The 20,476-nt window shown below is 45.0% G+C and overlaps 1 protein-coding gene across 2 annotated transcripts in view; it reads right to left on the bottom strand.

Annotated features, from left to right (window-relative positions):
• The window catches only part of ARHGAP35 (Rho GTPase activating protein 35), a 51,256-nt gene extending 31,156 nt beyond the window's left edge, over positions 1-20,100 (bottom strand). The window contains exons 1-3 of one of the 2 annotated variants that reach the window (XM_058195436.1): positions 19,658-20,100; positions 4,306-4,497; positions 261-4,153 (exon numbers count right to left, since the gene is read on the bottom strand). In XM_058195436.1, coding sequence (XP_058051419.1) covers positions 261-3,953 — 3,693 coding nt within the window. In that variant the 5' untranslated portion in view covers positions 3,954-4,153; positions 4,306-4,497; positions 19,658-20,100. The remainder of the gene's footprint in view (positions 1-260; positions 4,154-4,305; positions 4,498-19,657) is intronic. The other variant, XM_058195435.1, reaches the window with a different exon arrangement.
• Between the last annotated feature and the right edge of the window lie 376 nt (positions 20,101-20,476).

Below are 20,476 nucleotides of genomic sequence, written 5' to 3'. Positions count from 1 at the left end.
GTACCCCCGAGTTCAAACATGACAAACCACTCCTAATTATTTTTCAACTGGATTACCAAACAACTGAATGACCCTCTAATGCAGGGGTGGGGAAGGATGGCCCTTTTATGACTTCAGGACTTTGACTCCCAGATTTCCTGAGCCAGCATGTCTGGTTCAGGGATTCTGGGAGTTGAAGTTCACAAGTCATAAAAGGGCCATCCTTCCCCACCCCTGCTCTAATGGCTGACAAACCACTCCCAGATGTACAGACATCTTACCTTGGTGGTCCTTCTCAAGCTCCTCAAGATATTTCTTTTTCTAGGGTCTTCATCAGTGGTCTCGTAGGGAATGACAGCATTATCTCCTTTATAGCCTTGGGACGTCTGGTCTTCCTCTTTCTTCCTGATGGGCCCCAGCTCATCATCACTCCCTATACTGAAACTGGTCCTGAAACTGGCAAAGCGCCCAAGTCTCGTGCATCGGGTGCGATACAGCACTGGCTTGCTGGTCAGAGACACCTTGCGCCCCCGCTCCAATGAGCCGGTGTCCATTTCGCTGTCCGACCCGTTGCCGCTCCCGTTGGACTGGGTTTTGTTGATGTTCCGAATGGTGATGATTTTGCCTTGGGTGCTGTCGTGAGGCACAGAGTAGATATTCTCCTCCTCGTTCCTGGGTTTGACCACGGCGTCCATCGGCTCGGCGTAATCTGAAGGGTCGAAGCCGTCGGTAGGTGGCCAGCTACTGGAGGAGACGGGCTTCCGCTGTCCCTCTCGATGTCCTTGCTCCAGGTAAGAGAGATCCCCCTTGGCAATATCAAAATGGACAGCGGGCTTTGGTTTCACCGGCGGAGGTACTTTGTTGTTCAGTTTGCTTTCGAAAGTGCTCATCACAGAGAAGACCGAAAGCCCATCGTTGCCCTCCAGCTCCATGGAGAGCTTGGACAGATCTTTGGACAAGGTGGGCATGGAGCCGTCGTCTCTGAAAGGGCTGTAGCTGGGGGGCTCGGCATCCTCTTCGGAATCCTGCAGGTTGGAATTGCAGAGAGGGGAGCCGGCCCGGGGAGAGTTGAAGACTTCCTCTGTGGTGCTGCAGGCTTCCGCGGCGTTGTCATACATGTGGGTTGCCTCGATGATGTTCTTCCTCTCCACCACATCTTTGAAGAACAAGTGGAAGACCTCCAGCTTGTGCTGAGGCTGGCTGCAGGGGATGCTGGTGAATTTCCCTTCGATGTCCTGGGCGATTTCCTCCCCCTCCGTCAGCTGTTCTCGACTCAGGTCGTTGTCCAGGACGTCGATGGAGCCCTCCGTGAGCGCCACAATCTGAACGGGGATGATGTCCTGCACTTCGCAAAGAAAGGCACGTAACATAGCCAGGGATGCCTTGCGCTTGGCGGAGTAAAACAAAATGTAACCGTGGACCAGCCAGCTTTTGCGAATGCTGAAGGCGGAGTGGAAAGAGAGCAAGGAGAGTTCGATGCGCCTCTTGTGGGGTCCGATGGGGTATTCAAGTAACACGGAATTGCTACTTCCAGAAGGGGAGGGCCGGCAGGTTTGGGACTGAAGAACGGGGAGAAGGATATCGTCGGCGTTAAAAGGGTCTCCGCACAACAAGCACATGACAATCCGAAGGTCGATGTCGGCCAGATCTTTAAGGCTTGCGGTTGAGCTCATCAGATTTAAGTTGCGCTTTGAATCCAGCAAGCCTTTCAGCACTTGGCTGATCTGCTTCTCGTTAATGTTGCGCCCGTATCCTATGCCGGCGGAAGCCGGGTCGAGGAAGACGCACTGCAATTTACTCGCTATCTGCTGGCCTTGCTGTATTAAGCTGTGTAGTGTTTCTCCACTGGTATCCCCTCTCTTGTTCACCAGAATCAGAGTGAGAGGAAGGTGAGCGAGGTGGTTGTCCCTTCGGCTGAGGGTGGACTCCCTACTCTTCTCGATGCTCTCCACCACGTAAGACAAGGACTCCTTAGAGTTATAAAGGCAGAGGCAGCCGTGGGGCTGAAATGTGGGTGTCTGGAAAGAATTAACCGGGAGCCGGACATTCCCCTCGATGGGTCTCAAGGAGAGCTCGTACATTTTCCCATCTATCACGTACTTGTCGTCATTTGTGCAAAGAGCTCGGATCTCGTTGGCTAGCTCACGGGCGAGCCCGTCTTTCCCAAGGATGACTAAGTTGATGCGGTCGATGTTGGAATCGGAAAGCAAGTTTTTCTGATTGCGATCCGAGGGCCTGATAAACCTGGAACTTATTAAGTGCTCTATTTTAGCGTCTACACAAGCCGGGCAGCTGGGACAGGTGTCCTTGGTGGGATGGTAGACGAAGTGAATGTGTTTCAAGATCAGGGCGTCTCGTTCGGCCTGCAGCTTTTGCAATGCTTTAAATCTCTGCTCTTCCCCCAAGACGTCCTGGATGACCCCCATTTTTTCTTTGCTGGGCTTGGCATCGAGCTCCAACTCGTAAAAGAGTTCCGAATACTCCAGGAGCAGTTCCTGGAAGTCCTCCTTGGCCTTCTCGATAATTTGTTTCTGATGCCGACCGTAAATATCCATGTACACAGATTCTTCTAGCCACATGTAAAAGTCCTCATTCATGATGAAACTGCGAGCTTCTTCCCAAGGTTTTCCCGGGGTGATGAAAGGGGACGTCTCCAAATTCTCCTTGAAAGCCCTTCTCATTTCTGCTCTCTTCCTCTCATTCCTCAGCTTTTCCAGGTGGGTCTCGTAGAGCTGCTGGGCAGGCAAGGTGTCCATCACATCGAACGGGATGCGGTCGTTCTCCATGTTGTCGATGTGGCTGGTGGCGTCCCAGGGCGTCTCCTCAAGCACGACGAACCACTTTAAGAAGTCTGGCTTGGTCTCCAGCAGCTTCTCCACTTTGATGCAACTCAAGTGGTTGATTTCATCCAGGTTTGGAATCAGGGCGTCAAAGGCAAGAGGTAACATGGCCAGGTACATCTTTTTCCTGCGCTCGATATGCTCTTGCTTGAGGCGAAAGATGTGTTGTAAGAAAAGTTTCTTTGCTTTCTGAGTCCCTTCCAAGTAGACATAATCCTGATATTCCGGAGAGGATTGCATCTTTCGCGAGACATTGGACCAAGTTTCGTTGTGGTTTTTAACGATACGGCTCACCAGCCACTCATACTTATCCTTCGCGGCAGCAATCTGTTGGCTCTGTTGTTTCAAAGCCTCGAAGTACGGGATAATTTTAGTCTTTCCCCTGCTTTTGTCGATCAGCTGCACCAAAGTGCTGAAGGCCAAGTCGACGTTCACGTTGGATCTGGCCGAGGTCTCCACCACCTGAAGGTTCTTCTTGCTGAAGACAAAAGTGTGCGCGTCTCGAATGTACCGCTCCACGCCTTCGTCGCACTTGGTCAGGACCACCACGGTGGGCTTCTTCGTCTTGGTGAGCTGGTTGTAGAGGTTGGAGACAAACTTGAGCTGCTCGTCGAAGTTCCTGTTCATGCCCCGGCTGACGTCGATGCAGAGCAGAAAGCCGTCCACCAGCAGCTTCCCGTCGGGCATCTGCTTCTGCTCAAAGTCCTGCTCCAGGCCAAGCTGATCGGTGCAAAAGTACATGAGCTTTTCAGCCGAGGCCAGCTTGGTCGCCGCGGCCCTCTTGATGTAGGGCTGCAGGGCGGTGCTGCGGTGCGGCTGGAAAGTCTGGTCGTCGATGAACTCGGTCTGTTCCACAACGTGCATTTTACATTCCACACAGTCCTCCAGAGAGCGCACCACTTCTCCCCAGTACAGGAAGTGGTCATTGTTAACCACCCGTCCTCCAAAGTCACTGGTGCTGAGAACGGAGGTGTGGTCCAAGTGGAAGTCATCTGCTCTCGGCCGCACAAACCGATTGCAGAGGCAGGACTTCCCGATGCCGCACTGGCCTTTCTCCTTCTCGGTCCCGGACAAGCCCACCACACTGATGTTGTAGGTGGGAATGCGGACATCTTGCTTCCTTGCCATCATCATCGTCCAAACATCCTGTTTTGCGCAGGGCTGCTTCCTAGGCTATCTGGGTTCTCCCGTGCAACCCCTAAACGGCAAGGGGCACTACTAGCAGTTCGGATTAAGGACGGTTAGCACAGCAAAGACAACTGTCCCCACTCTTGGCGCGCCACCAGCAGCTCAGTTGTCTCCGATCCTCACAACTGGGTGATCAGCATTTTTCCCTGAAAGAAAAGAAAAACAAGAAATGGTTCAGGATGGTTGAAATTTAATTTAATGTGCGGTGGACGTAAGTGTGATGACAGGTGATAAATTTTTTCAGTGCCATTTTAACTTTGAAAGGTCACTAAACAAATGATTGTAAGTCGACCTGTACCTGAAGAATCCCCCAACTCAGCCCCTTCCACGAGGACAGGCTTATAAAGGCCCCTTGTCTTCTGAGTGAGTTTAGCACATCTGGAGGGCACCACGTTGGGGAACATGGATATCACGTTTCCTCCTCCCTTAATTACTGAATGGTTGATGTTTTTGTTGATGTAAGATTCAGGAATGGCACTTTGTGTACCTCCTTGTGTAAAGGGAACAAAGTGAATTATTCTATAGTGCTATGTTAACTGGAGCCAGAGAAGGTAGTGATACAGAGGTTAATTAAAAAGCAGTACGCAATTTGTCTCAGCTCAAGCCATTCCGAAACATATTAGGCGTGTTAATCTGCGGGGGTGTAGATTTAATCTGTTACTTATGCTTTAAAAGTGGGGATTGGCATAACAAGGGTGGCCTCTGGTCTAGAGTTATGACTGATGGAGGGGAGATCTTGAATCCGCAGTCAGTATATAATACCTTTTGCTCCGATTGTTAAATAATGCTGCTTAACTAGTTCTTCATTCGGAATGGTTTACGAAAGACAAAGGGTGGCTGTGAGTTTTTAATGCTATTGTATGTTTGAGTTAGAAAAAGAAACCTGCAACATTTGATCCCAAGCACATTCAATTTTTCTAAACGGCAGTTTAAAAAATCAGCTGAGTCACCAGATAAAACATTCCAAACTCTTTAAAAAAAAACTGGGAAGGAGGAACCAGCACAGAGTAGAAATTCAACCCTGCTCTGAATCTGACCAAGAGTTTATCCCAAGTACAATTACATCTCAAAGGTATAGCTGTTATTTAGACCAGGGGTCTTCAAACTTGGTCCCTTGAAGACTTGTGGACTTCAACTCCCAGAGTCCCTCAGCCAGAATTCTGGGAGTTGAAATCCACAAGTCTTCAAGGGACCAAGGTTGGAGACCCCTGATTTAGACCACCTCCATTCCCCACTGAGGTATCTAGCCATCCGGGTTTTTCACATATCCAAAAGAAATATAGAAATACACACAATTTTCAGTACTAAAAAGGTATCATTATGTTATGATTTTGCTATCTCTGTACAACCAGCTTCCCATTTACAGGATTTTTAAAAGCTATAAAGCTGCTGTGATTAGGAAGTATTAGACGTTTCTACATTACAAATGATATCCCCCTCTCCTTAAGGAAAAAGGTAGAATGGGGTTAGAAAAGATGTAGGGGGCATTCTATTAAATGAAATAAATAAATAAAAAACAGGGATATCATTTAACTAAAGGGGGACAAATAAGTTCTCCAATTTGGAAAACTACCAGTGAGCAATCTCTGTTAAAACATCTACAGGAGATTAATGAAATGTTGCGGCATTTTTAGACCTCAAATTTAGCAGATGTATTTTCTAAGCAAGAAATATTATGTCAGCCAGTTTCCTAGCAAGAAAAGTTTTAAAATTGGGGGTGGGTGGGGATTGCAATACAAGTGTTACAGCATCTAATACCCATGAAACCAACTAAAATCTACTTTATCCCATCCTCATTCTTTGACTCTGCAACCAGGGAATTTTCCTGACCGCCATCTACGTTCTGCCATCCTTGCTGCTCTCCTCAATCTTGCAGGGGTTTACATAGTGCCAAGTTTCTATTACTATTTAGCAAATACAGAGTGCCTCTCTGTAAAACACGTTATTTTACATTCAAATTGCTTTTTGAGGATCCATGCATGAAAAGAAGGATTCAAGTGTACAAAATACATTAAACAGGTAATATCTTAAGCCATTCATGGGGATGATAGTACACTGAGGATTTATGTCCATCTCCATTGGTATCTTCTCCCTCTCCACTTCTCCCCCACCCCCAAAGTATGGATTGGCCCCCACCGACATCAAGAGCTTCATCCCTATAACCAGTACTTTAACTTCTCCATAGCAAATAAGCAACCCTGAAGAATCTGACAGACACACGCACACTTTCTTAAGAGCAGTGTGTTTCAAACTTGGTAACTTTTAAGATGTGTGGACTTCAACTCCCAGCATTCCTCCATCTGCAAGCATGGACTTCAACTCCTAGAATTCCCTAGCCAGCATATTCTTTACAAACCATAATGGATCAGGCTAAGCGAAGGATGGGTAAGCTTTTGATGCACACACATCGTCAGGGGTCATGGACAAGTTGAGGTCCCAATGGATGACTCTGTATCATGAACGTCAGCAGGGTAGGGTACTTCCACTGGGAGGAAGTTCGTGGGACTTTGTTTTATTAATTGTGCTATGCCTAATTTATGGCTCAGATCAGGGGTCTCCAAACTTGCCAACTTTAAGATTTGTGGACGCAGCCATGCCGGCTAAGGAATTCTGGGAGTTGAAGTTCACAAGCCTTAAAGTTAGTTTTCAGTTAGTCGTTAGTTTTCAGATGTCAGGATGGTGGACTCCAAGGGCTACTGGCTGCCTACCTTATGTTAAATGCATAGCAATCATGGTCTTAGCATCATGTGCGCATCCAGCCAGTCACAAATGCATGTATTTTATTGTATCTGTGAAACCGTTATTCATTTGCAGGAAACAAGGGAAAATTCTTCAGTCCAGAAGATTACAGTAGTTAGCTAGCTGGACAGTACCACAGAACGGCTGCCAACCTTAGTTAATCCTACGCTGTAGGACTCTGTATTATTTTATCATGTTTTATTGTTAAGGAACAAGTAACGTTTCCCTACCGCATGCAGCTCACAACTAAATTAGCTTTCTTGTCTGCTGGATGCTCTTTTTAACCAAACGGAAACACATCCCAACTGAGCCCGTTTCAAAACTCACCACAAATTAACTTAATTTAAGGGCGCTTGTTCGGCAAACAATATCTGTGATATTTGTACTTAACGCTCGTTTTCGGCCTGGCGTGGTTCGAGTGTTTGAAATGACATGCTGTTAAAAATCACTTTTAATAAAGCCAATGGCAAATGAGTCTGAAAGCACCACGAGCGGCAGAGGAGGGAGACGCTGCCTGACAATGGGCAACGGAGTTCCTCGCAGAGCCATAAATTTCCTCACTGCACTATGGTGGCTGAAGTGTAGAGAATCTCTGAAATGGGTCATTTATATCTTTGGAAAGGCTGATTTAAGCTTTTAACCATCTGGATCCGAAATGTTTAATCTCAGGCAACAGATGGGCTATTCTTAGAGGCAGAGAGGAGCTTTCAAACCAGGCCCCTACCAAGACCAAGACCAGCCCACCTCTGAGAATTCACTGTCAGAAGGGCAGGGAGGAAACACCAAGGGTAGGAATGGTGCTCACTGGCTTTGCTACTCCTCTATTGGATCTTCAGTCGTGAATTAGGGAAAGTACACTGAGTAGGAAAAGACAGATCATTATGAAGCCTTCTGAAGTATTTTGAGTTCCAAACAGGGGTTCTTAATGAACATATAATTACAATTAAGTCCTCGGCTTACAACCACTCACTTAATGACCCTCCAAAGTTACAACAGCATTGTAAAACGTGTCTTATGATTGGTTTTCACACTTACAACCACTGCAGCATCCCCATGGTCACATGCTCAAAATTCAGACTCTTGCAGGCAACCAACACATATTTATGATGGTTGCAGGGTCTCCGAGTCACGTGATCCGCTTTTGGGACCTTCTGACGAGCAAAGTCAATGGGGAAACCAGATTTACTTAACAACGATGTTAACTGCAGTGATTCACTGAACAACCGTGGCAAAAAAGATCATAAAATGGGGCAAAATTCCCTTAACTGTCTCGCTTAGCAACGGAAATGTGGGGCTTAGATGTGGTTGTAAGACGAGCACTATCTGGATTCCAAAGCTACTCTAACCATTCCAGAATTGTTCTGAAACGTAATGAAGCCGTTTATAAATTTAATAAACAAAACATTTATACTTAATCTTCTACAGCACGTAATCTAAAGGGGGGAGCACATGGCAGGTTACAACACGAAACAGCTACACAACTGACACTGTTCAGCAAAGCACAGCATAAAACAACAGAGAAATGGGCTGTCGCCTCCAATCTACACACCAAACAAGTCAATCCTATCTAGACAACGTGACAATTCAAAAGCCTCACAGAAAAGCCCTGGCTTAACAGCCTTGCAGACAGATGTCAGAGTCAGGTACCAGAGGAAGGTTATTTCAAAAAATGGGGGCCACCACATAAAAGTATCTTCTGGGGCACCTTTTTTAAATACCGGGAGCGTTGAGCTCCCAATTGCAGCTTAGAAGCTGTCCTCCAACGCAGCCCTGGGTAAAAGCACATCGCATTTCTATAGCAAATTCTGGGAGTTGAAGTCCACAAGACTTAAGCTTAGGACCGGGCTATCTACGGGACCGCCTACTGCCGGCTTCTATCTCCCATCGTCCGGTACGCTCCCACAGAGAGGGACTCCTCAGGGTGCCGTCAGCCAAACAGTGTCGACTGGCGGCCCCCAGGGGGAGGGCCTTCTCTGTGGGGGCTCCGACCCTGTGGAACTAACTTCCCCTCGGACTTCGACAATTACCTGACCTTAGGACCTTTCACCGCGAACTTAAAACTTATTTATTTCGTATGGCTGGACTAGCCTGATTTTTATTTTTATTGGATGGGTTTTTAAAATTTTGTTATTTTACGGGGGAGTACGTTTTTTAACATTTTGGGCATTTAAATTAGTTTTTTAAGGGATGTTTTTAATTATTGTGTGTATTTATATTTTATCTGCCTGTTCACCGCCCTGAGTCCTTCGGGAGAAGGGCGGTATACAAATTAAATTATTATTATTATTATTATTATTATTATTATTATTATTATTATTATTATTATTATTATTATTATTATTATTATTATTGTTACCTCCCGATGACACAATGAGTAATTTTTGTCATCTTCTCTTTTGATGTGACTGTCCAATGAGCTAAATAATAATAATAATAATAATAATAATAATAACCACGACCACCACCACCCAAGAACCTGTTCCGTTTTCTGTTAATGGACAAACTAAAAAAGAGCAGGTTATGAATCAAACTTAGCCCCAATTTAAAAAAAAATCCAATAGTGCTCAATAATCAAAGAGAAAGTGAATTTGCAAAGACAGCCCTTTTTCACCTGCCTTGTAATTCTGAACATTCTTAGAGAAGTAAAAAGTGCCCGAGAATCCCTGTGAAGGACGGGAGCTATTAGCTTACGGTAGTTAAGCTCCCGTTATCCCTGTGGTATCGCCACACTTTGAAGCATCAAGCCGCTCGGATGGTGGTGGAACTGGAGGCTCGCCAAGCAGGCTGGATGCCTTCCCAGCTGGGTCATTAAAGCTAACTAAGTGGAGATGGGAGTTGAGGAGAAATTCAAGCTCTTGAGATAAAGGGAGCCTGGGTACCTCCGAGAGCCAAGGGTGGGCTCCTTCTGCATTCATCCTTCTCAACCAAACACCCTCTTCCCTGGAATAGTGATGATTCCACAGACAGGGGGTCCTTGACTTACGACCCAACTGAGCCCAAAAACTCTGTTGTTAAGCGAGATATTTGTTAAGCGGGTTTTGCCCCATTTTACTACTTTTCTTGCCACCGTTAAGTGAATCACTGCAGAGATTAAGTTAGCAACATTGTTGTTAAGTGAATCCGGCTTCCCCCTTCACTTTGCTTGTCAGAAGGTCGCAAAATGGGATCACGTGACCATGGAGATATTGCAACCGTCATAAAAGTGAGCCAGTTGCCAAGCGCCTGAATTTTGATCACGTGACCATGAGGAAGCTGCGATGGTCGTAAGAGTGAGGAACAGTCATAAATCACTTTTTTCAGTGCTGTTGTAACTTTGAATGGTCACTAAATGAAGTGCTGTAAATCGAGGACTATTTGTACTGGTTATTTACATCCTTCCTTTGATGCAGGTTGTCCTCCACTTGCAACTATTCATTTAGTGATTGCTCAAACTTATGACAGTGCTGAAAAAGGTGACTTGCAGCCAGTCCTCATTTTACAACCGTTGCAAGATCCCAACAGTGGCATAGTTGCAATTTGGGCACTAGGCAGGGGCTGGCATTTGCGATGGTTCCAGGGTGACTTGATCGCAATTTGTGAGCTTCCCAGCCGGCCTTCCAAAAAGCAAAATGGGGAAGACAGCAGGGAAGGTCGCAAATCACAATCCTGTGATATCTCGCTTAACAACCACAGCAAAAAGGCTGTAAAATCAGATGCAGTCACACAATGCCTCTCTTAATGATCACACCACTCAATGACAAATTTTCTGGTTCCAATTATAAGTCGAGGATTACCTACAGAAGTGTATGTATCATTGTTGTATTGTTTGCTGGCCTTGTACACAATTTCATAATTTTATTACTGGGTTCTTTTCCCATTATTTTACCCAGTTTATCTATAGGAGGACTGTAAACCGTTCAAAACTGGTTTAAGATGGAATGGCATATATGACAGACAGGCATATACAGCTCTGTCTTCTGCACTTCTAGGGGCATTTTTAGTGGAAAAAGATGTTTTCAAAAGAGACTGATGCTGTTGAAAATATTATCTAAGACAGGGGTCTCCAACCTTGGCAACTTTAAGCCTGGCAGACTTCAACTCCCAGAAACCCCCAGTCTGCAAAGCTGGCTGGGGGATTCTGGGAGTTGAAGTCTTCCAGGCTTAAAGTTGCCAAGATTGGTGACCCCTAATCTAAGACATCTGTAATTATAACCAAGAAGTAACAAGTAGAGCTTAGCTTCCCAAATGAGAGCTGCTGAATTTAGCAACAGCTGAATTTAAAGAGAGGGGTAGATCCACTGGGGAATATTACCTGCAGAAATCCCACTGAAATTAATAAATGCTGACTAAGAGCCTCGTTCTTGCTTCCCTCCCATTTCAGAGAGACTGGCAACCAAGACATTCCCAAGAGATGCACAGCTGCCTTGCAGACCAAAGTTCTTCTGTAATTCTTCTCTCAGCAAAATCGTTAACCAGAGCTTAGGACAAAGGAACCCATCAAAATAGAACTACTTGGAAAGGATCCTATGAAGATAGCACCCACAATTGTTTAATACACTGGCATTATTTCTATTTCCGCATTCTTCGAAAGAGATACTATAGGTAGTCCTTGACTTATATCCATTCGTTGAGTGACCATTCGAAGTTACAACGGCACTGAAAAAGATAACTTATGACTGTTTTTCACACTTACATTCATGGTCGTGATCAAAATTCAGCTGCTTGGCAACTGACTCAACCTATGACCATAATGACTTGCAAGGTCTACGGCTAAGCACCTGGTCCATTACCTCATAGTCCTATTCTAAGGTGCCTGTAACCTGCAAAACTCAGTTACGATCAGTTTGTCAGTTTCCCGGGGCATAAGATGAACAATGTATTTAATAACCCAACAATCTTTTAATCCAACTACACTGGTTCTTTTTCCAGGAGGTGAACACCCCGAATTACTAGCTCTCTCAATTTTAAGAGAAGAAACAGACAGTCCACAAAAGAGATCTGAATCTACTTCTGCTAACAATGATACTTAAAAAAAATCTTAACACACAAAGAACGCACTGAATTGCAAATGCTGAGTCCTGCCATAACATACCTTCACGCCCTACTTGAGAGCTATTCACAGGCAACCAGCTGTTCATTCTTGAAAAAAAAAAAGAATATATATCGAATATGCAGACGAGCAGACCTATTACTAAACCGCCACAATCTGTAATATACGTGTCAGGTGAACAATGGTCCCTGTTCTTTCTCCTTATGTGTTTGCCTGGTGATGTGGCGAGTGCTCTCTTTTATGAAATATGACTAACTCTCTGTATATTCTTTTGCTAACACGGCTTTTATCAGCCCACCGGCATCTTCAATTTTATTTTAAAAGATAATCAATACATTTCAAGCCACTAAGTAACTGTAATAATTACACCCAGAAGTAATCTTTGACGAGAAGCTTCTGCTTGCATCAGTCTCATCAGTTTAGAAAGACAATTAACACCAATGCATTTTCAGTGCTCCGAGCTGGTGTTAAAAAAAAAAAATCACTGTCGAGAAATAAAAGCATCAGCATCTGGACACGCTGTTCAGCACCTACAACCCAATTATTTTAGCAAGGGGTGTCCAACCTTGGCAACTTTTAAGACCTGTGGACTTCAACTCTCAGAATTCCCCAGCCAGCCATGCTGGGAATTGAAGTCCACAAGCAATAGTTTCTTTTACTGTGCCTTGATTCTCAACCTTCACCACTTTCATCACCAAACTGCCAAAATTCCTTTTATACCCTTAAGAGAAAGCAAGAAGGATAAAAATTGATGCATTAATTTGTTTTTTTTAAAAAAATCAAGTTAATTTTAAAAAAATAGTTGATTATTTCAGAGTTCCCCTTAAAATAATTTGTAGAGATGCAACAGAAACATATTAAAATTTAAAGCTACTGAAACAGTATGCAACCCTTCAAATTTAATTGCAAAAAACGTGAATTGGAATGTATGGTGGCCCAAATGTTTAACACTTTTTTTGGCAACTCTTTAAAGCAGCTGTGTCTTTTCCCAGGGTTGCAAGGCAGCTGCAGATAGAAGCTTTTGAACCGAATTCTAACATTACATTCTGTATTCTATGCAGAGTGGAAATCCATTGTTAATAATTAAGGAACCAGCAGTCGAGAAATATGCCACAGACTTAGCATTTGGTAGAAAAACACTGAAAAGCCTTGGAAAAGATATTGAGATGCTGTGAATATGTGCCTATACTTACAAAGATCAGAATCATTTCAGACAATGTTTTCCCCTGCGACATGCAATGGAAATTAAAGTTCAATCTGGAAGAGCCAGGACTGAAAGAGCACCGAGGCTTTGAACTTTGGTGTTGAAGTCTCTGGAGAATAACAAGAACACCGAAGAAAACAAATGGATCAATCAATCCAGACTTCTCACTTGAGGCACAAATGACCAGGTTCAGATTATATTTTGGACATCTAACACAGAAGACCTAGCTCCCTTGAAAATGTATAATGCTGGCAAAGATGTTGAAAAAAGACAAAGAAAAGAAGAAAAGAAATGGATGACTAGCAGCAGGCTGGATGGACTCGATTACAGTGATGATTGATACACGGATGAAAGACCTAAAGTTGCGTTTTTCAACCTTGGCAACTTGAAGATGTGTGGACTTCAACTCCCGGGACAAATCTGGGAATTGAAGTCCATACCTCTTCAAGTTGCCATGCTTGAGAAATACTGACCTAAAGGATCAGGTTAGAGATAGTTCCCTATGGAAAAATATCTGGTCATTGAGTTAAGGCCAACTTGACGACACACAATCGGTCAATCAATGTACGTCTCACTGAAGCCAAATGCTCGCATTCAAATAAAGCTGAAGAAGCTTCTTGGATGGTAAGCGAAACGTTTTCAAAGAAAAACCCAGAAAACACAGTTGCCTCTTGTAAAAGCACTCTCAGGACAATCTTGACCTGGACGATTGAGAAGCTCTATAGACATTTAACTAAATCTCAGGCAAATCCACTAACTTACTCACTTTTGTTAGTTTTAACAAGAATTAACTGAGACAAAAAAAAGTGGATTTTCCTAACAGATGTAAATTAATTTTAAAAATTGCCATGAAATTGCTGTTCTATTAAAAAAATAATCTGTTGAAAAAAATAAGATTTTTCCAATTATGATTAGCAGTAGAATGCTGGCTGAACAAGAGAAATAGCTATATTAAGAAATAACTGCTTTTTGCTTCTGGGAACCATATAAATTTATGTTGTTCAGAAGGCATGTGGGATAGATGGGGAGAGCTCCTGCATTATGCCTGAAAATGTAAAGGCTCCAATTATCAGCAACAGAAACAGTTTAACTAATATAGCAACCAACTGGCAAGTGTACAGTATTTGTTCAGAAAATAATTGACTTGGAAAGTGAAAGCTTGATTTAAATCACTTTGTCCTGAAAAAAAAATCTCAGCATGGCAGAAGTATATTTTGAAAATAGAAAAATTGGATTCTTAGAAGTCTGCAATTTTCTCAAGCATATGTCTTATAAATTTCTATTCTTGTCCAGAACAAAAAAAATCAGCCCAGTGTGGCTATTATTGGATCTTTAAGGGATTTTATTGCATTTTAAGGCTACGAACTGGCCAGAAATTCCAGAGAATTACTATATAAAGTTGGTAAGTTTTACAGCAAGGTATAGTATACCTCTCTGAAAGGCACAGCACATTAGATTTCTCACTAAATCAGAAATGATTTGTACTGTATTTAATTGTATTTAAAAAATACAATTTACAAATACCTGTTTCTTCAACAAAGTAGCTAGATTCACACATCAAGCTAAACTATTATTTTCTTTTATTGATGGTTTATTGAATGATTGGTTAAAATATTGGGGCATATTCCTACAAATCATATTGTGGCTAGGTGTAAAGCCACTTAGAGTCACCTCGAACCACAAGATAGGTGGCACATAAATTTAATGATAATTAGCATGAACCCTCATTGTACACTGTCCAGGAGCTTGTTCACATCATACCAAACCAAAGTGGCCTCCCTTCTTTGAAATATTTAGTCAGCAACCCAAAACTTTATCAGGATGCTTTGAATTTAGTGGATTACACTGCAAACCATATGGATGGAAGTTGCAGTGCCAATGTTTGTGGTTTGACTGATGAAGCAATATGCTACAAAATACTTATTCACTACAGCAACACCCCTATTTGTTCCATCTATGTTATGCAACTTGATATGCAATTTGCTAGCATCATTCCATTTTCTTACACTAAATGTGTGTGTTCTCCAAAGACAAGGTAGGTTTTAGTAATTATAGCACCTTTGCAGTACATATAAATTATACAATTGAAACTTCATGTTTATATTTAGCAGCAAATTGCACCAACTTGAAGCAGTAACAAAGAGAGCCGGTTTGCTTTGAAATGCATAAGACCAAACAAAAACTTTGTAAGTTATCTGTCAGCACACAATGACTGAGTTATTTCAGAAAAAAAGGAGGCCAGCTAAAAGACAAGTGGTTTCTTGATAAGCTTATAAGGAAGGAATTCAATTTGACCAAAAGGAAAGGTAGGGGGATTGCCTAGTATAACTGGAATCTGAGTCATGGCAACTGGACTTTTCTTTTTCAGTTTGAAATTCGTTGCTTATCCCAGCAGATTCTTCGATCACATTAAAACGGCTCAGTTGTGCATTCCATCTCCATCAAAAGTGGGAAATTAATAATGGGATTAGGCTGCACGTGAAAATTTATCTGCTATGGTAAGTCTGCAAGTAGCCAGTTCTATAGTTAAAAATAGTTAGAAACACTTACACCAAAGTGTTAGTTTGTTCCTGAAACACAATTCAAACTATTCATTCAATTGCTATTTGAGGACAAGGTCAAAATGACTCCATAAGAAATGCTGGCACTCGCGTTTTAAGCTGCATTCTAAAATATTGATAATATTTTTACAAATGCAGTTAACTTCCAAGTAAATATATTATTTAAAAAATGAGGCACCAATTACAAAAATACAGTTAGGCACAGATTGACTGAACTATAATATAAAAATATAAACTCATTCACACTGCCGAACTTGATTGAACAAAATGCAATGGAATTTCATCAAAATACCACAGTTCATTTTACAAGACAAACATGGAACTGATCAAATCTTCTCAGGTTTCAGTTCAAACCATAAACTACATTTAACTGAAAATCAGTGGGTTATATGTTTTTTTCCTTATATCCTTCTCTCTTCAGCACCCCATTTTTCCCCTCTAGAAACCAAAAGAAAAAGAAAAAAAAAGAGCAAAATCTGCACCTCTGCAGAATACACAAAGAACCTTAGAAACAAGAATACATAATAACTTTTCAAAACCTTGCCACTAAGGATCTTACAGCCATCAAAACCTGAAAACATATAAAAATGTCACTTGTCTTGCATTTTCTCCGTCTCTCAACTTTCAGCATGGAAAGGGAGTTCCTACAACCACGTGGGAACCAGAAGGAAAATAAGCCCTGGGGAAAGCTGCCTACTTAATGCATATAAAATGCATTTTACAAAAGGACACACCAACATTTCCCTGCAAGAATGTGAATGGTAGTTAAAAGCCAGGTCCAAGGCTTCAGTCCATCCTGTGTGAAGGAATGGAAAAAAACAAAACTATTTACTGCCACATCCTGAAAATCTGCTGTTGGCAGTATTTTCAGACCTTACAAGGGGGGGGGGGAGAGAGAAGTGGGGGGGCCCCACAAACTTGGTTATATTCTACTTTGCAACTAAATGCTCAGATGCAAATAAATCTAAAATGGCTTTTCAGGATCAAAATTATTTCTTATTTAATCAGTTGTACTCCAAAAAATCTCATCCCTAAGTATTAAAACTGCAAATAGTAAAGCTAAGATTTCTCCAACATCATTTAGAATTAAAAATTCATGACTACCTCAGTGACAGAAATTATGATTACTGGCAGAATTAGTTCTGCAAAAGACTCATTGTTTAGATTGTGGCTGCACATAGCCTGATAAAGTATACTATTTTGTATAAAAGATTAGCAAACCCAAAAAACCAATGGTCTTGATATCCATATCAATAATAAGAACTGATACCAAAACATGGTAAAACAAAAACCTCAGAAATTAGAAACTTATAAATATTAATGAACATTTGAACCAACTTTAATAAAAATATATATTTCCCATCCTATAAATGTTATTTAAGACACCTGATGATTACTAACCTCTCAAAAACACATTTATATAAACGAAAATGTGGATTCAAGTGAGTGGCAGTCTTTGCACTTGCAGACAGAGTAAACAGAATGCTCATTATTTGTCATTTGCATATTCTAATTAATTTGCTATGTAAAGATGATGTTTTGATGATTTCTTGACAAAGACTACAAGGGGGAAACAAAGGAAAATTGCTGAAATGCTGTTACAATCTCAGATATACATCCTTGGAAAATTCTGTTCCTGTCTTTTAGGATAGTAATAAATTCAAAGCCTCCTAAAGTAAAAGTGATTCTAATTTTCCAGAAGGAGGAACCTGGATATTCATGTCATCTCCACTAGAAAGGCTACATTTCACCAATTAAATTATTCAAACAGAACAATCAAGAGATTCTAAAGAAAAAAGGCAATTGCTCTCGATCCATCCATCCTTGGGGAAGACGTAATGGCGAGAGCACATGTGACCTGGAAAAATGAGCCTAAGGAGGCAAGCAGAGCCTTCATGCACCTCAACAGTATATTATAGAGAGATGAAGAGAATTTAGAAGAAAAATGTAAAGAGCCTTCTTTTCCTCCTCCTCTCTTCCCCCCCCCCCCCCGCTGCTTTGGATGGCTTTTACAATACCATTTTGTCTAGGCTTGGAAGCAAGGGGATGTCCTGTCCAGTTTAACTTGGATGGTAGAGCACAGCATTGCAGATTTTCCAGGATTGGGAAGTTGAAAAAAACATATTGGAGAAGCATAACTGCTTCTGTAGTGTGGCCAAGAGAATTAGATGAATACATCCACAAAATCGCCAGAAGTTGAGCATGACTTGTATCATGACATTTCCCCAAGTGTTTTGATGAAGTAACATCAGCCTGATAAATCCTACCGCATCGAACAAAATATCCCATTTGCAGCCACAAGTTAAGGAAAGCCTCTTTTTGCTTCCTAAGCATTACTGACTTGCAGAGATGACGACTACAAATAGCCAAAGGTTGCTATTCTGCAGAGAGTTTGGAGACGTTGTTCTCAGGAGAGCCAGATGGAAGAAAAAAATGAGACACGCAGAAAACAGCACCTGATTTCTCCCACGATGTTATCGCTCACACACAGGTAGGCCCTAACTAAGGCTTGTTTTGAGCATTATAATAAATCTGTACAGAAAAGTGTGAAACCAATTTTGGTCTGGCCATTTTAGGCAACAGGAATTGAAGGTGGTGGAGACAACACATTCACAAGGGGAAGGTATGGGCCCTTTCCCCCCAAATGCACCCTCAGTTCTGAAACTGGGGCAATAGATATAATCCCCATGGATTTCCCTGGAATCCCAACATTCATTTCAGCTCTGCAGCAACAGATGATCTCAACGTACAGGTAACTCCTCAACTTGCGACCTCAATCGAGCCCAACATTTTCAATGCTAAGCAAGGAATTTGTTAAGTGAGTTGTGTCCCATTTTGCGACCTTTTAGCCAGGGTTGGTAAATGAATCACTACAGTTCTTAAGTGAATTGTGCGGTCGTTAAAGCAAATCTGGCTTCCCCCATTGACTTTGCTTGTCGAACGCCAGCCAAGAAGACTGCAAATGGAGATCACGTGACCCCAGGATGGGGCAACCTACATGCCAGTTGCCAAGCATCCAAATTTTGACCACGTGGGAATCCTGCAATTGTTGTAAGTGTGAAAAACGGTCATAAGTCAACTTTTTTCAGCGCTGTCGTACCTTCGGACTATCATGAAACAAACGGTCGTAAGTGTAAAGGCTACCTGTATTCCAACTTCTTTAACTTTAGGAGAGGAATTACCACCTCCCTTAGAGAGCAGGGCTGGACGAAGCCCTCCTTCCCAGAGGCAAAATAGGGCCACTTGGAATTCCAGCTGTCTATCTGGGGGACCCAGGAATCCCCAATTGTGGGCTTCCAGTTCCTGTCCAGTATTCCCAGAGCAAAACAGACCCCAAGCAGGAGCCTTCCCAGCCTCTCTCTGCTGCTTCCAAGGGATCTCTGGCTGTTTTCTGATGGTTGACAGAGGTTAGTTCAGGCTTCTTCCCACCCCACTCCAGCAAATGGTCCCTCCTTCCCAGGCCCCCCACCCCTAAGAGGCGCCGTTGGCCTTTTGTCCCTCACACTTTCTCTGGCTCTTCTCCCCTTTTACCTCGACTCCAGCTCCCCCATTATGCCAAAACGGACCCCCCAGACCCCCCCACTCCAATCACAGCACCCTGGGAACTCCAGGCCCCTCATTGTCTGGGTCCGCCCAGCACATCCAAGCCGGCCTCGGAATTCAGGCATCGGCGCTGCCTTTGCAGGGAGGGCGGTGTAAGGCTGGCGGGGGGGGGGCTCTTCTCCCCCCACGGAGGGGCCAGACAGACAGACATCCCACCCCCAGCCAGGGATGCCCCCTTCAGAGCCCGGGGGCGCCCGGGAGGGGCGACCCGTTTCCTCCTCCCCTCCCGCTCCCCACCCCCGATGCTGCATCCCCCGAAGTGCGGGGGGGGGGCTGGAGGACCCACCTGGCCCTCCCCGAGGCGGGGAAGGGTCTTCCTCCCTCCCCCCTCCCGCGCCGCGCCCCCTCCCGCAGAGGGGCGCCTCCCTTTCCCCCCCCCGCCCGCTGGCAGCGCTCCGGGAGGGGTCTCCTCCTGGGGACCCCCGCCTCCCCCCCCCTCCTCCTCCCCCCCATTGTTCCGAGGCGGGGCCGGGCCGAGGCGGCGGCGGCGGCGGCGACAGGCGAGGCGACTCACCGGGTCGGGGGCGGCGGGGCCGGGCCAGGCCGGGCTCTCGGGGCGGGGCGGACGAGGACCCGAAGCGGCGGTGGCGGCGGCGGCGAGGGCGGAGGAGGCGGCGCCATGTTCCTCCCTCCCTCCCTCCTCGCTCCCTCGCTCGCCCGCCCGCCCTTCCTGCCTCCCTTCACCCGGCCGCCGCGAGGGAGGAAGGGGGAGGCCGGGCGGCGGCAGAGGGCGGCGGGGAGAGGCGGCGGGGGAGGCCGAGGCGGCGCCCTCGCCTCACGCTGAGAGGAGGCGGCGGCGAAACCATCGACTGAGGGAGAAGCGGCAGGGCGCGGGGCCGCGTGCGTCTCGAGCGGCGGGTGCGGGGGGGTGGGGGTAGCCGCGCGCGCTCCGAGACGCTAACGCGCACGCGCGCCCAAGGAGGCCGAGCCTTTGCGCAGGAGCCGCGGCTCGCGCCGCCGGCAGACCCTGAGAGCGAGCGAGGGGGCGGGGCCGACAAGGGGGCGGGGCCGACGCTACGGGCCGAGCAGGAGCAGGAGGAGAAGGGGACGCGGGCGCGCCCCCGGAACGCAGCGCCGAGGGAGAGAAACGCGCCTGCGCCGGGGTAGCCCCGCCTCTCACGGTCCGCGCCGGAGGGGGGCGGGGCGGCTATGCGGGGAAGGAGAGGGTGCGCGCACGGACGCGCGCGGTGAAGGGAGGGGAGAAAGAAGGATGCGCGCGCCGCCCGTCCGTGGCCTCCCGCGGGCCGGAGGGGCGAAGCCGGAGTCGGGAGCGCTGCGGTGGCGCGCGCGCGCTCGCTCGCTCGCTCCCGGGGCGACTCGTTCTACCCTAAGG

The sequence above is a fragment of the Ahaetulla prasina genome, chromosome 10 (genome assembly GCF_028640845.1).
Source record: "Ahaetulla prasina isolate Xishuangbanna chromosome 10, ASM2864084v1, whole genome shotgun sequence".
NCBI lineage: Eukaryota > Metazoa > Chordata > Lepidosauria > Squamata > Colubridae > Ahaetulla > Ahaetulla prasina.
This window is presented reverse-complemented; position numbering and strand designations above follow the sequence as displayed.